The 10887-nt window shown below is 54.9% G+C and overlaps 1 protein-coding gene across 2 annotated transcripts; it reads right to left on the bottom strand.

Moving 5' to 3' along the window:
- Positions 1 to 3086: 3086 nt before the first annotated feature.
- DMBX1 (diencephalon/mesencephalon homeobox 1) lies at positions 3087 to 10600 on the bottom strand. 2 transcript variants are annotated; one of them, XM_025361608.1, is made up of 4 exons: positions 10438 to 10600; positions 6636 to 6814; positions 6007 to 6355; positions 3087 to 5261 (listed from the first exon to the last, which is right to left on the bottom strand). In XM_025361608.1, exons 1-4 carry the CDS (start codon positions 10589 to 10591, stop codon positions 4810 to 4812), a joined length of 1134 nt encoding a protein of 377 aa, XP_025217393.1. In that variant the 5' UTR covers positions 10592 to 10600; the 3' UTR covers positions 3087 to 4809. The 2 variants fall into 2 exon arrangements, with proteins under 2 accessions (XP_025217393.1, XP_025217384.1); XM_025361599.1 differs by having other exon boundaries at positions 4810 to 5261; positions 6636 to 6831; positions 10440 to 10591.
- Between the last annotated feature and the right edge of the window lie 287 nt (positions 10601 to 10887).

Below are 10887 nucleotides of genomic sequence, written 5' to 3'. Positions count from 1 at the left end.
CCCAGGGAGGCAGAGGACAAGGTGAAAGGGAGACGCTCCCCGCCCTAATCCTCAGCCTGCTGGGGAGAGAGGAATGCGTCTGCTGGGGTGGACCTGGGAAGTGGGGAGGTCAGGGCCCGCCCCTGGGAAGCCTAGCAGACAGCTCCCTGCATACATTCAGGCCTGCTGGGTTCTCCTACCAGGAAATCTGCAGACAGAGGAGACTGTCACCTCCCCCAAATCTCAGCCAGGTGCGTGCCTGCGCCACCTCTTCTGGCTCTCCGCCCTGCACAGGCACTCTGGAGCACCGGGGAAGAAGGTGGAGCCAAAGCAGCCACAACTGAGTAGAGATCTCTTTTCTTCTTTTTCTTGAAAGGCAGCCGGAGGGACCAGGGTTTCACAGCAAGAACTTCCTGGCTGTGCATTTTTCTGCACGTATTGCCTGTACATACAGCCTCGCCGTCTATCTCGCGCTGTCTCTCCTGAGCATGGTGAATGTGCTCATACACACACAGATGCAAGCAGACACTTAGGAATTCACAGCACAGGTTCTCAGACCTGTAGCTAGACTTGTAATAACAGACACACCACAGCACACCGTGGCAGAAAGCCCTTCTTCATCCTCTGCTTGCTCACCTCTGAGAACAGAGCCCTTTCCACTGGAAAACAGCTCTGGCTGTACATCCAAATGTCTCTACTTACCACTCCCCTTTGGCCCTGGCTTACTTGCAGTTTTCCTCAGAATCCCCTGCCTCTCTCTGTCCTGCAGACCCATCCATCTCCCAGGCTACCCTGAATACTCCCAGGCACTGCTTGTCCCGGGTGTCCCATGTCCCAGGTTACTCTGCCACTTGTGTTTGGGTGAGGTCCAAACAGCCTAGAGAAGATGGAACCCTCCCCCGTTATCTGCCCCCCTGCAGCCACTCCAGAGTGGCATCCCGGCTGCAGATTAGTAAGGGTCACAGAGAGAGCTACACGGTCAGCGTGACAATGGCCAATAGTGCCGTAGGTCCGCCTCCATCCCCACTGGCCATGGCATCAGAGGGGCAGCGAACAGACCTGGAGACACTGCCTGCTCAGGCCACTGCAGGCATCTCTGGGAATGAACATGGACTGAGGTCTGAGCTGCTGGGTTCTCTTTTATTCACCAAGACAAAGAACAGGTCACAACATCACAGGGAATAAGACTGACAGAAGGACAGATACACAGAGTGTCATGCTGCACTACACAGGGGACAGGTGAGGGGACAGGCAGGAGTGAATTAAGTCTTGTTATTTTCAACTAGCAGAATAAATAAATACAGTACACAGTGTTTTTGCCATGGGCTGGCACAACCTCTAAGCACAAATGGTCACAAAAGAGCCGGTTTGGAAAGCAGTCTGTAGAGCCCATCAGCCTTGGAGTTGGGGTGGGGACCCAGGCCCCTGGACCATGCTCTGGGGGAGTGAGGAAGCAGGGAAAGGGAGACTCAGACAGCAGGGAGAGGCCAGGCATGAGGCATTCCTGGAAGGGACAATCAGAGCTTGAGCCTCTGGCTTTCAGGCCCAGGTTGGCCCAGCAGGCCTGGGAGGGGCTCCAGCATCAGGTGTGGTGGGCCTGTACCCTCTGCCCACCAGAAGGGATGCACGGTGCTGCTTACAAGTGTGCTCGGAGGAGACGCACGGTGCCGCTTACCAGTGTGCTCAGAGGAGACACAGGTGTGCTCTGCTCTTGCTCTCTAGCTGCTTTCAGTACCCAAGGCAGGTGCCCTAAACTTGAGATCCCTCTGAGGGCAGGGACTGCAGGTACCTTCCCTGCCTTCTCTAGGTTTGTAGATTTGGGTCAATTGAATGGGACAAGTGTTAACAAACATCTGAGGGAAACTGGGCTGCTCCAAAGGTGGGCCTGCCTCCAGCCATGACAGAACATCACCCCTTAGGAGGTCAGGGGAGGCTCCCTGGAGCAGGCAGTGATATCTAGGGCTGTTGGATTCCAAGGCCTAGTGACAATCACTTGTACCCAGGAACTGACAAAAAGCTTTGGCCTAAAAGCAGCTAGGAAGCTTCCCATACCTATCCAGATGATTATTTTTTGTTTTAGAAACAGAACTTCCTGGGACTAATCCCAGAGGACAGTTGATGGGCCATTGGCCACAGAACCCCTCCCAAACCAAAAACCTCCTCTGTCACTCCTGGAATCTGCCAACCTCCCACAGCGCTGCCTGTCTCTCCTCTGATGCCCTCATGGCTGGTGGATTCCTCTTCCAAATTCCAGACCCCAGCAAGACACCTGAGGATTTGCAAACCCTCAACTGCCTGTCTTGGTGCTTGCCACATGTAGGTGAGGTCTTTAACCTGGATTCCAGGCCCCTTAGCCCCACCTCTCGTGAAGTCAGCCACCCGCTTCCCATGGTCTACTGAGTCTCATCTCTGTTGCTTTGTTCAAACGGTTCTCCTGGCCTGGACTACCATCTCCCTCACTTTTTTTTCCTGTGCAAAGCCTTCTCCATCTGCCCCAGCCTAGGCTGACCCCCTCAAGGGTGATGAGCATTGACTTCTCTGCAAACCAATCCTACCAGGACACCAACAGAACCTCTCTCTTCCCACTGGGAGAGGAGACAAGCCTTAGCAATCTTTACCCTGGCTTTCAGATCAACTTCTTTAAGCAGGGTTTAAGTGTTCAATAGTGAGCCACCAAGAGTTGGGGAGCATGAGCAAGAATCTGTCTAAGCCATCCCCTCCCACTGCCCAGAGGCCCTGAGACCATGCAAAGGTATGAAAATGTGGTGACCCCAGAGTCTGGCACTGGAACTCAAGACCAAATCCAGATTGTCTGAACTACAGGGGACTCATTATGCTTATGGGGAAACTGAGGCAGTGTCTGCAGAAAGGTTTGTGTGTACAACACCCTTGCTCCACAGCAAGGCAATGGTAACTTCCTACTTCATACATTGTGCTTGTGAGAACCTTCTGTTGTTGTCAATTTAACTAAAACCTTCTGTCCTGCAAGATTGTGAGCAAAAATGCAGAATGTAGAGCTGGTTAGGACCTTACAGGCCATCTAACCCAGACAGGGAAACAGACCCAGAGAGGCTACATGCTTGCCCAAAGTCACACAGCTTTTTTTTTTTTTTTTTTTTTTGAGATGGAGTCTCACTCTGTTGCCCAGGCTGGAGGGCAGTGGCATGATCTCAGCTTACTACAACCTCCACCTCCCAGGTTCCAGCAATCCTCCCACCTCAGCCTCCCAAGTAGCTGGGATTACAGGCACGTGCCACCAGGCCCGGCTAATTTGTGTATTATTAGTAGTTTCACATGTTGGCCAGGCTGGTCTTGAACTCCTGACCTCAGGTGATTGCCTGCCTCGGCCTCCCAAAGTGCTGGGATTACAGGTGTGAGCCACTGCGCCCAGCCGGTCACACAGTTTTGAAAGGGAGTTTGCTGAGCTGGGTTTCTTGGCTATGAACAGTAACACAGTTTTCCATTCCAGTGACTAGTTGGAGAGAAGCCCTTACTTCCATAATCGGCTGTGGGACAGGAAGCCTACAGAAGCCTGAGCCTATGTGTTGCTAAATGCTTTGCACTCACTGTGCTCAGGAGCAGAGTTCAACCTGGTCACCGTACTCCTGCCATGCACAGTACCTGCTGAATGTGGAGGCTGGGCTTGTGGGAGAGGAGCACCAGTCCTGCTGTCTCTGAGAGCACCTCTTCCCCTGCTGCCGCTCGCCAACCAGGGGAGTCTCACCAAAGAGAGCTCTAGAGCCCTTTGGTCAGTCCTGGCTGAACTCTGACACCAGGCCTCTGTCTTTGGAGGGCTTACAGGCAGGAATGCTGGCCATTCTACTGCCTTACCAGCCTGACTACTGCCTCCTTGATCTTGGGGATGAGGACATCAAAACTGAGAAGACAGAAGAGAAAGTAATTCGTGACACCTTCTAGATGCCAGGCTGGGCAAGGGTGAGAGTGGGAGCCAGTGCTACCTCCTGCCTGCAGTTCCAGATCCCCAGGGTCTCCAGCTAAGGCCTTGTTGCTTCTGTTTGGCATGGAAAGGAACAGCTTCCCAGAGAGGCCACAGGTGCAGGGAGGAGACAGGCAGGCAGGGCAGAGGGAGGGAATAGAAGGAGAGCAACGGGAAGCAGCAAAATTACTAAAACCAAAACCAGCCACAACCCCAAACAAAATATAGCTCAAGAACTGATGATACCAACACAGCCAGCACCAAAGGAAGAAACCAGGGGCAGGAGAGACAGGGAGAAAGATCAAGGGTGGAGAATACAGAGGCTGGGCTGAGACGGGGGCAGGGACCAGGACAGAGACAGGAAGAGGGAGATCAAGGGAAGAAGGAAGGAGAGAGAAGAAAGAGAAGGTATGGCTGGAGTAAGCCACAGAGGCTGCAGGGAGGGGTGGCAGGGAAGAAGAGATGGGAGTGGGGCAGGGGGCTTGGGGCAGGCAGGTGCCTGAAAATATAGCTTTATATATTTATATTTATATCTCACATTCCACACATAGACTTACTAAGGGGCAGAAGGGGAGGGAGAAAAGGGAGGAGGCGGTATTGAGATGAGAGTCTAGCCAGGGAGAGCCTCTCACTTCCCCGAGGGAAGCTTGGGGCACCCCAGCCCCTGACCTCCTCCCTATTCGGCCTTCATGGGGTCCAGGCAGGGCCATGCAGAGGGTGTGTAGGTGTGGGCTTCGCCTCAGGCTGGGGTATGGGGAAGCGGAGCAGGGAACAGGACACCAGGCCCTAGGATCCCTGTGCTCATGGAGTTAACTCCTCGAGAGCCACCTAGGGATAACCACAGGGCTAGGAGGGGACACCTAAGACCCCTGGCTGGGTTGGAGGCCAGACAGTCAGTTGGGCAGAGTATCGAGTCCCAGGGAGGCCGCGTGCTGCTTGGCCCGGAGCCGCAGGTTCTCGATGCTTGTGGTTTTACTGTTCAGGGTAGCTGAAGCAGGAGCCAGGCCTGCTGGGGGTGCAGGCAGCAGAGGGGACCCCCACACACCCTGGTGGGCAGCAGCGGCTGCTGACAGGGACTGGTAGTAGGACTGGCAGTGCAGTGAGCCCAGCGGGGCCATGTTGACGCCCAGGTAGGGCACAGCAGCAGCCGCCGCGGCAGCAGCAGGGGCCGGACCCCCTACTTCGAAGGATGAGTAGTGCACCAGGTTGTTGGTGGCCGCCATGTGCTGGCGGAATTGCTCCTGCAGACGGAAGAGGCTCAGCGGGGACGAGGAATAGGAGTGGGAGGGGCCCAGGAGGCCACCCCCTGGGGCCGCAGGAGTGATGGTCAGGCTGCCTGGGGAATCTGCAAGCAGAGAACCCAAGAACAAAGCCCTCAGGACAAGGGCATTGGTCTGCCAGGAGAGGTGCACTCAGCCTTCTCACCCCCTTGGCACTACAGACAAGACAGGCTTCGGCTGAAACCACATCCATCGCATCTCAGTCAGGGCATTCCCTGAAGCAAGGCTCAGAATCCTAGGAGAAAGGGACCCAGGCTTCCTGGGAAAGCTCCAGGGACCCTGCCAAGGCCCCCATGTCTCTCTTTTTCTTTGCAAGGGCTGTAACTTCCCCCTCCCCCACGCTGCCCAGAGCTCCCATTCCTTCACTCCAGCTTTCAGCTCACAGCCCCTGTCCCCTCCCTGCTGGACTTAGGGTTTGTGTTTGAGATATGCCTCATGCCAGAGCTCTGTTCCTTCAGAAATGTGCTCGGAGTCTCTGCTGCACATGGGAATCTCTGGTACTAATACGGTATGCACCGGGACATCCAATTGGTTGGTAAAATATTGGAATACTTCCAAATGGCTGATAAATAATTTTTGCCCAGAGCTCCCACCGTATCCCTCCCCTGCTACCCAGCCCGTCCCTCAGAACCCCCTGGACCTTCCCACGGCTCTGCAACTAAAGGGTGAAGACCTGGCCCAGGCCTGCTGTGGTTAGTCCCTTCTAATGGGCCATGCCCCTCAGGGGCAGTTGATTACTCGCCTCTGACTGGCTTCACATGCTCAGGGACCCCAGACCCCAGCCCTCCCATGGCATCCCTCAGACCTCACCTGCCTTGGGGCTGCCCCTCTTGCAGCCCAGCCCTTTGCTCTCAGCCCCAGGGCTCTTCTCAGTTTTGGGGTCCTCAGCCCCTGCCCGGGGGTCCTCCTCACGGTCCAGCTGATCCTCGGGGGCTGACTCACTGGCTGACTGCTCAGACAGACTCAGGTGAAGCTCAGCAGGGGGGTTGCTGCCAGGCAGGTGTGGGGGCTGGTCAGTGTCCAGCTGGGTATCCGGAGTGGGGGCCTCTGCCTTGTCTTCCCCATGGGAGCCCTCAGCCTCCTTCTGCTTCTGGAGCTGTTCCTTCTGCAGGCTACGCTGCTTCTTCCGGAACTTGGCCCGGCGGTTCTTGAACCACACCTGAGGACAGGAAAGGAGCAGTCCAAGGTGGGCAAGAAAGAAGGAGGGTTGGTGTGGAGCAGGGTGCTCTGGGAGAGGATGTGTGTGATAACATCCCCCCACCCCTCTAGGGAACGCACACCCTCCATCCCTTCCCAAACTCCCCTCCTATCACTGAAGGCTTTGATGGAGAGATCAGTTGCACCTTGGCACAGGGATGACATGCTGGCTCCTGGACAAGGGGCCAGACTGATGGGCTGGTGTTTGTCTGCAAGGCCTAGTTAGGAGAGTTGGGCCTTACCTGCACCCGGGCCTCAGGCAGGTTGGTGCACATGGCCAGCCTCTCACGCATCACCACATCTGGGTAGTGAGTCTTCTGGAAGGTCTTTTCCAGGGCCTCGAGCTGCTGAGCTGTGAACGCTGTGCGGCTGCGACGTTGTTTGCGGTGCTGGGAACCATAACGGGCCTCCAAGATGATGTCTTGAAATGTACAGCCGTTGGAGGGCAAGGAGAGGGGGCCCATTTAATTATGGGAAATAGCTTTGAATCTTATCCTGCTCTGACCCACTGTGGACACCCAGGCTGCTGCCAGAGCTGGCCCTGGTCCCTTGCCCTTAGGAATCACCCATCCCCTCTCCATATGGCTGTGGGCTTTCAAGGTCTCTCCACCCCATTATGCACTCTCAGGACCACAGAGGTCTAACTCAACTCCACAAATGGCTGTCAGGCATGATTGAGGGGGGTCTTCGTTATTTGGCATTGGGAGTGGGTAGGTGGGTATTGCCCTAAGATGGATACTATGAGTGTATTTTGAGACTCCATGATGCTAATAATCTGTAAGTCCATATCACAAGAGTTCTAAGACCCTATATCCTTTAGATTCTGAATACTAAGACTTCTTTTTTTTTTTTTTTTTTGAGACGGAGTCTCGCTCTGTCGCCCAGGCTGGAGTGCAGTGGCCGGATCTCAGCTCACTGCAAGCTCCACCTCCCGGGTTTACGCCATTCTCCTGCCTCAGCCTCCCGAGTAGCTGGGACTACAGGCGCCCGCCACCTCGCCCGGCTAAGTTTTCGTATTTTTTAGTAGAGACGGGGTTTCACCGTGTCAGCCAGGATGGTCTCGATCTCCTGACCTCGTGATCCGCCCGTCTCAGCCTCCCAAAGTGCTGGGATTACAGGCTTGAGCCACCGCGCCCGGCCTACTAAGACTTCTTTAGCATCAGAGTGCTGGTCCCTGCCCATGAGAAGCCAGGCTGGGCTGGTACCCATCTCAAGGTCTAGTCAAGGGAGGACTGACTAGGCAGACAGAATTCACCAGCACTTGATTCTCTGTCCTCTGCTTGTAAACCCCTCATCCCAACTGGCCTAGAGTCTCTGATGGCAGGGGCTGAGGCTCCTGCTCTTCTGTTTCCTGAACAGAGAGCTTGGCTAGGGGATAAGAGCGGAGCAGGGAGGGTGGGGGCGTCAGGGGTCACATCTCAGGTAAGGCTTGTTGCCCTCAGTCTTGACCCTTGTGGCTGCCTCCCCAAAGACAGAAGGACAAAGAGACCAGGTTCCAACCACTGTGGGCTTGGAGGGGAGACAGGACTATGGACCATTGATTCCATCGTCCTGTCCATATGTCTGGTAACATGATAACCACCCAGGATAGGTGTCTGCCTAGGGCCAGGGTCTAGCTTCCATCCTGGGGTCTAGCCTTCAGCCCTTTCGCTTGACTAGCCCCTGGAAGATAGACGGTAACCCCTCTCCTCACTGCCTCCCATCATGTCATAAGTGGATCCTGCTCTGTCTGTGCTGAAGGGAACTTGAGTAATCTCAGCCTCTGCAAAGGGATGCCAGAGTCCTTCCCCTGCCCTCCAAGGAATGAGAAGTCATCCACAACACCCTAAACAGGAAGAGACAGCCGGCACAGTGGCTCACGCCTATAATCCCAGCACTTTGGGCAGGTGGATCACCTGAGGTCAGGAGTTCAAGACCAGCCTGGCCAACATGGTGAAACACTGTCTTTCTACCAAAAATACAAAAAATTAGCTGGGCGTGGTCGTGGGCCCCTGTAATCCCAGCTACTCGGGAGGCTGAGGCAGGAGAATCGCTTGAACCCGGGAGGTGGAGGTTGCAGTGATCCAGGATGGCACCATTGCACTCCAGCCTGGGCAACAAGATCGAAGCTCCATCCCAAAAAGATTAAAAAAAAAAAAAAAAAAGGAAGAGGCAACTGGGTATCCAGGAAGCCCCAGACTTTGAGATACTTCTTCTTCAGTTTAAAAAGGGAGTCCTGAACCCCTCTCAGACTGACCTTAATCCTAGGCCTGACTCAGCCCTGAGCTCATGCTGGTCATCCTGGGGCAGGGGAAGGAGTGGGGACCGCTCTGTCAGCCCCACCCTGGTTAGGGGAGGAGCAACAACTCAGCATCCTACTGCTGGCTCCAGGGACTGCAAGGGTGGCGGGGTTAGTGGGGGCGGTATAGGTGTCACAGGGAAGCCAGGCTCTCTAAGCTGTGGGCAGAGCCTCTGCTGGAAGGCAAGGCCTCCATACAAAGGCTCACCTGCAGTTCATGTCCTTCCTTCTTAAGAATTAGAGAGTTGGGGGTGGGCTGAACACCCCAGTTCCTCTGCTTCCACCAGCGGACATGAGCCCCTGTCCCTGACTCCTCTCTGTGCTCTGGTCCTTGGGTCCTGGAATACTGTCAGGAGCTGATGTCACCACGAGGTTGTGCACAGGACTGTATCCAACATCCCCACACTAGAAACTAATGCCTCCACACCGGTCGGGAGAAACTTATCCACTGAGTTCTGCCCAGAGGCCTGGCAGGGTCTAAAGGAGTAAGACTGGCCATGCCCTCCCTGCCAGGCCAGTGCTGCTACCCAGGTGGAGATCCCATCCCATTTCTGTGCCTTTGCTCATGTTGGCCTTTTTGAGGCCTGGTTCCTGCCCCTGTGGCCTTCAGAAAGCTCTCCCTGACTACCCCAGCTGATCCTGCTGCTCTGAGCTGCCCCAGCATTTGACCCTGGACACCCTCCTGTTGTGCCCTCTCATGGGTCATGGGCACCCGTTCTCCCTAGGAGTTCCCTGAAGTTTTCTGAGGCCTGCCTGGCACAGGGCTGGGCCCATATGGGTTTACCAGCTGCTCAAGGCTGGACCTGGGACAGGATGGGTTGGGTGGCACCACTTCCCAGGAAATCAAACTCCTCATCTATGTCACTGAATCCTTTTCTCACCCACCGAGAGGCTGGCAGGGCAGGGCAACAGTCAGTAGAACCAGGTGTGGGGGGACCAGGTTGCCGGTCCCTCATAGGCATATATGGGTACTTACCTTAGGCTTTGGGTAATAATGATCTCTGAGCACCTACCAGGCTCTGCTGAATACTTTGCATATGTTATCACAAATCACCTCCCAACCACCCTAGGGGATGGGCATGGCCATTTTCTCCTTTTTATAAAAAGAGAAACTGAGGCTCAGAGAAGAGAGCTGAGTGGGAAAGTCCCATGCTGATTTCAAGTCTAGAACTCCAAAGCTCATATTTTTAGCCATGTTCTGTTCCAACACCACTTGGCCCAGATTTAGCCTCTCTGAGTCTCTGTTTCCTTGTCCATAAAATGTAAATAGTAACCTCTTCACGTGAGGATTGGATGATTTGATGCACACAGAAAGAGAGAGACTCCCACAGTGCCTAACTCACAGTTGATGTCAGAACATAGAAGCTGTTATTTACAATCCCTGTGCCTGAACTCTCCTTGCCTGAGCATTCCAGGCTCTTCCAGCTACTTCCCAGCCATAATACTCTGGACTAGTCCCTTACCCTCCTACCTCATTTCTTCTTCTGTGAGATAGGACTAATGAATGCCTCCCTCACAGGCCTGTTACGAGAATTTGAAAGCGTAGGGCAGCTCCAGCGCCCTGAACAGAGCTGGCAAACAAAAGGTGCTCTGGATATACACACATAGTTTTGAATTGACATCTCTCTGTGTTGCTAAGTGACCTGAGTCTTTTTGAGCTGCCTAGAACAAGCTTGGCCAGTGCTCTCTCTCCTCTTTGCCTTCCAGAGCCTCCTCCCCCGACCCCCACAGTCCTGTCCCCACAGTCCAGTCCCCAGGGCTCTTACCAGCCAGGCGCTCAGCCAATGTAAGCGCATGCACCGAAGGCCGGTAGTCGGGGGCGTGCTGGGCCTGCTGGGCTGCCTGCTGGTGCAGGTTGTACATGGCGCTGAGTGAGTTCATGGCGTGCAGCGAGTAGCCGTTCACCCCGTAGTGCTGCATGGCAGCATTCGCCTACAGATGGAAGAGGGAGAGGGGACGTGAGGCAGGCCTTTCAGACTCTGCCCTCAGGGAGACCCACCCCCAGTCCAGACCCTGGATGCCCACCTTCTGATGGGTCAGAAGCTCTCTCCATCAGAAAGGAGCCTGTCTTGCCCCTGGCTTACCATGTGGGGGTTCCTGCATCCACTCCTTCATTCACTCACTCATTCACTGATTCACTCAGCAGGGCCAGTGTGAGTTTAGGGCTCTGGGCTGTAGAGTCAGACTGCCCAGGGCAGGCTGAAACCTCAGCTCCA

The sequence above is a fragment of the Theropithecus gelada genome, chromosome 1 (genome assembly GCF_003255815.1).
Source record: "Theropithecus gelada isolate Dixy chromosome 1, Tgel_1.0, whole genome shotgun sequence".
In the NCBI taxonomy this organism is placed as follows: domain Eukaryota; kingdom Metazoa; phylum Chordata; class Mammalia; order Primates; family Cercopithecidae; genus Theropithecus; species Theropithecus gelada.
Note: the sequence above shows the minus strand (reverse complement) of the source record. Positions and strands in the feature narration are given on the sequence as shown.

Bases quoted from the DNA above. Each gene is read 5' to 3' on its own strand.
- DMBX1 (XM_025361599.1), bottom strand. From the start codon at position 10,591: ATGCAGCACTACGGGGTGAACGGCTACTCGCTGCACGCCATGAACTCA. The intron at 6,832-10,439 runs TGGTAAGAGCCC...CTTGCCCTCCAA, and splicing joins ACATTGGCTGAGCGCCTGGC to CGGCTGTACATTTCAAGACA. The intron at 5,262-6,006 runs GTGAGGTCTGAG...CTCTGCTTGCAG, and splicing joins GAGGGGCAGCCCCAAGGCAG to ATTCCCCAGGCAGCCTGACC.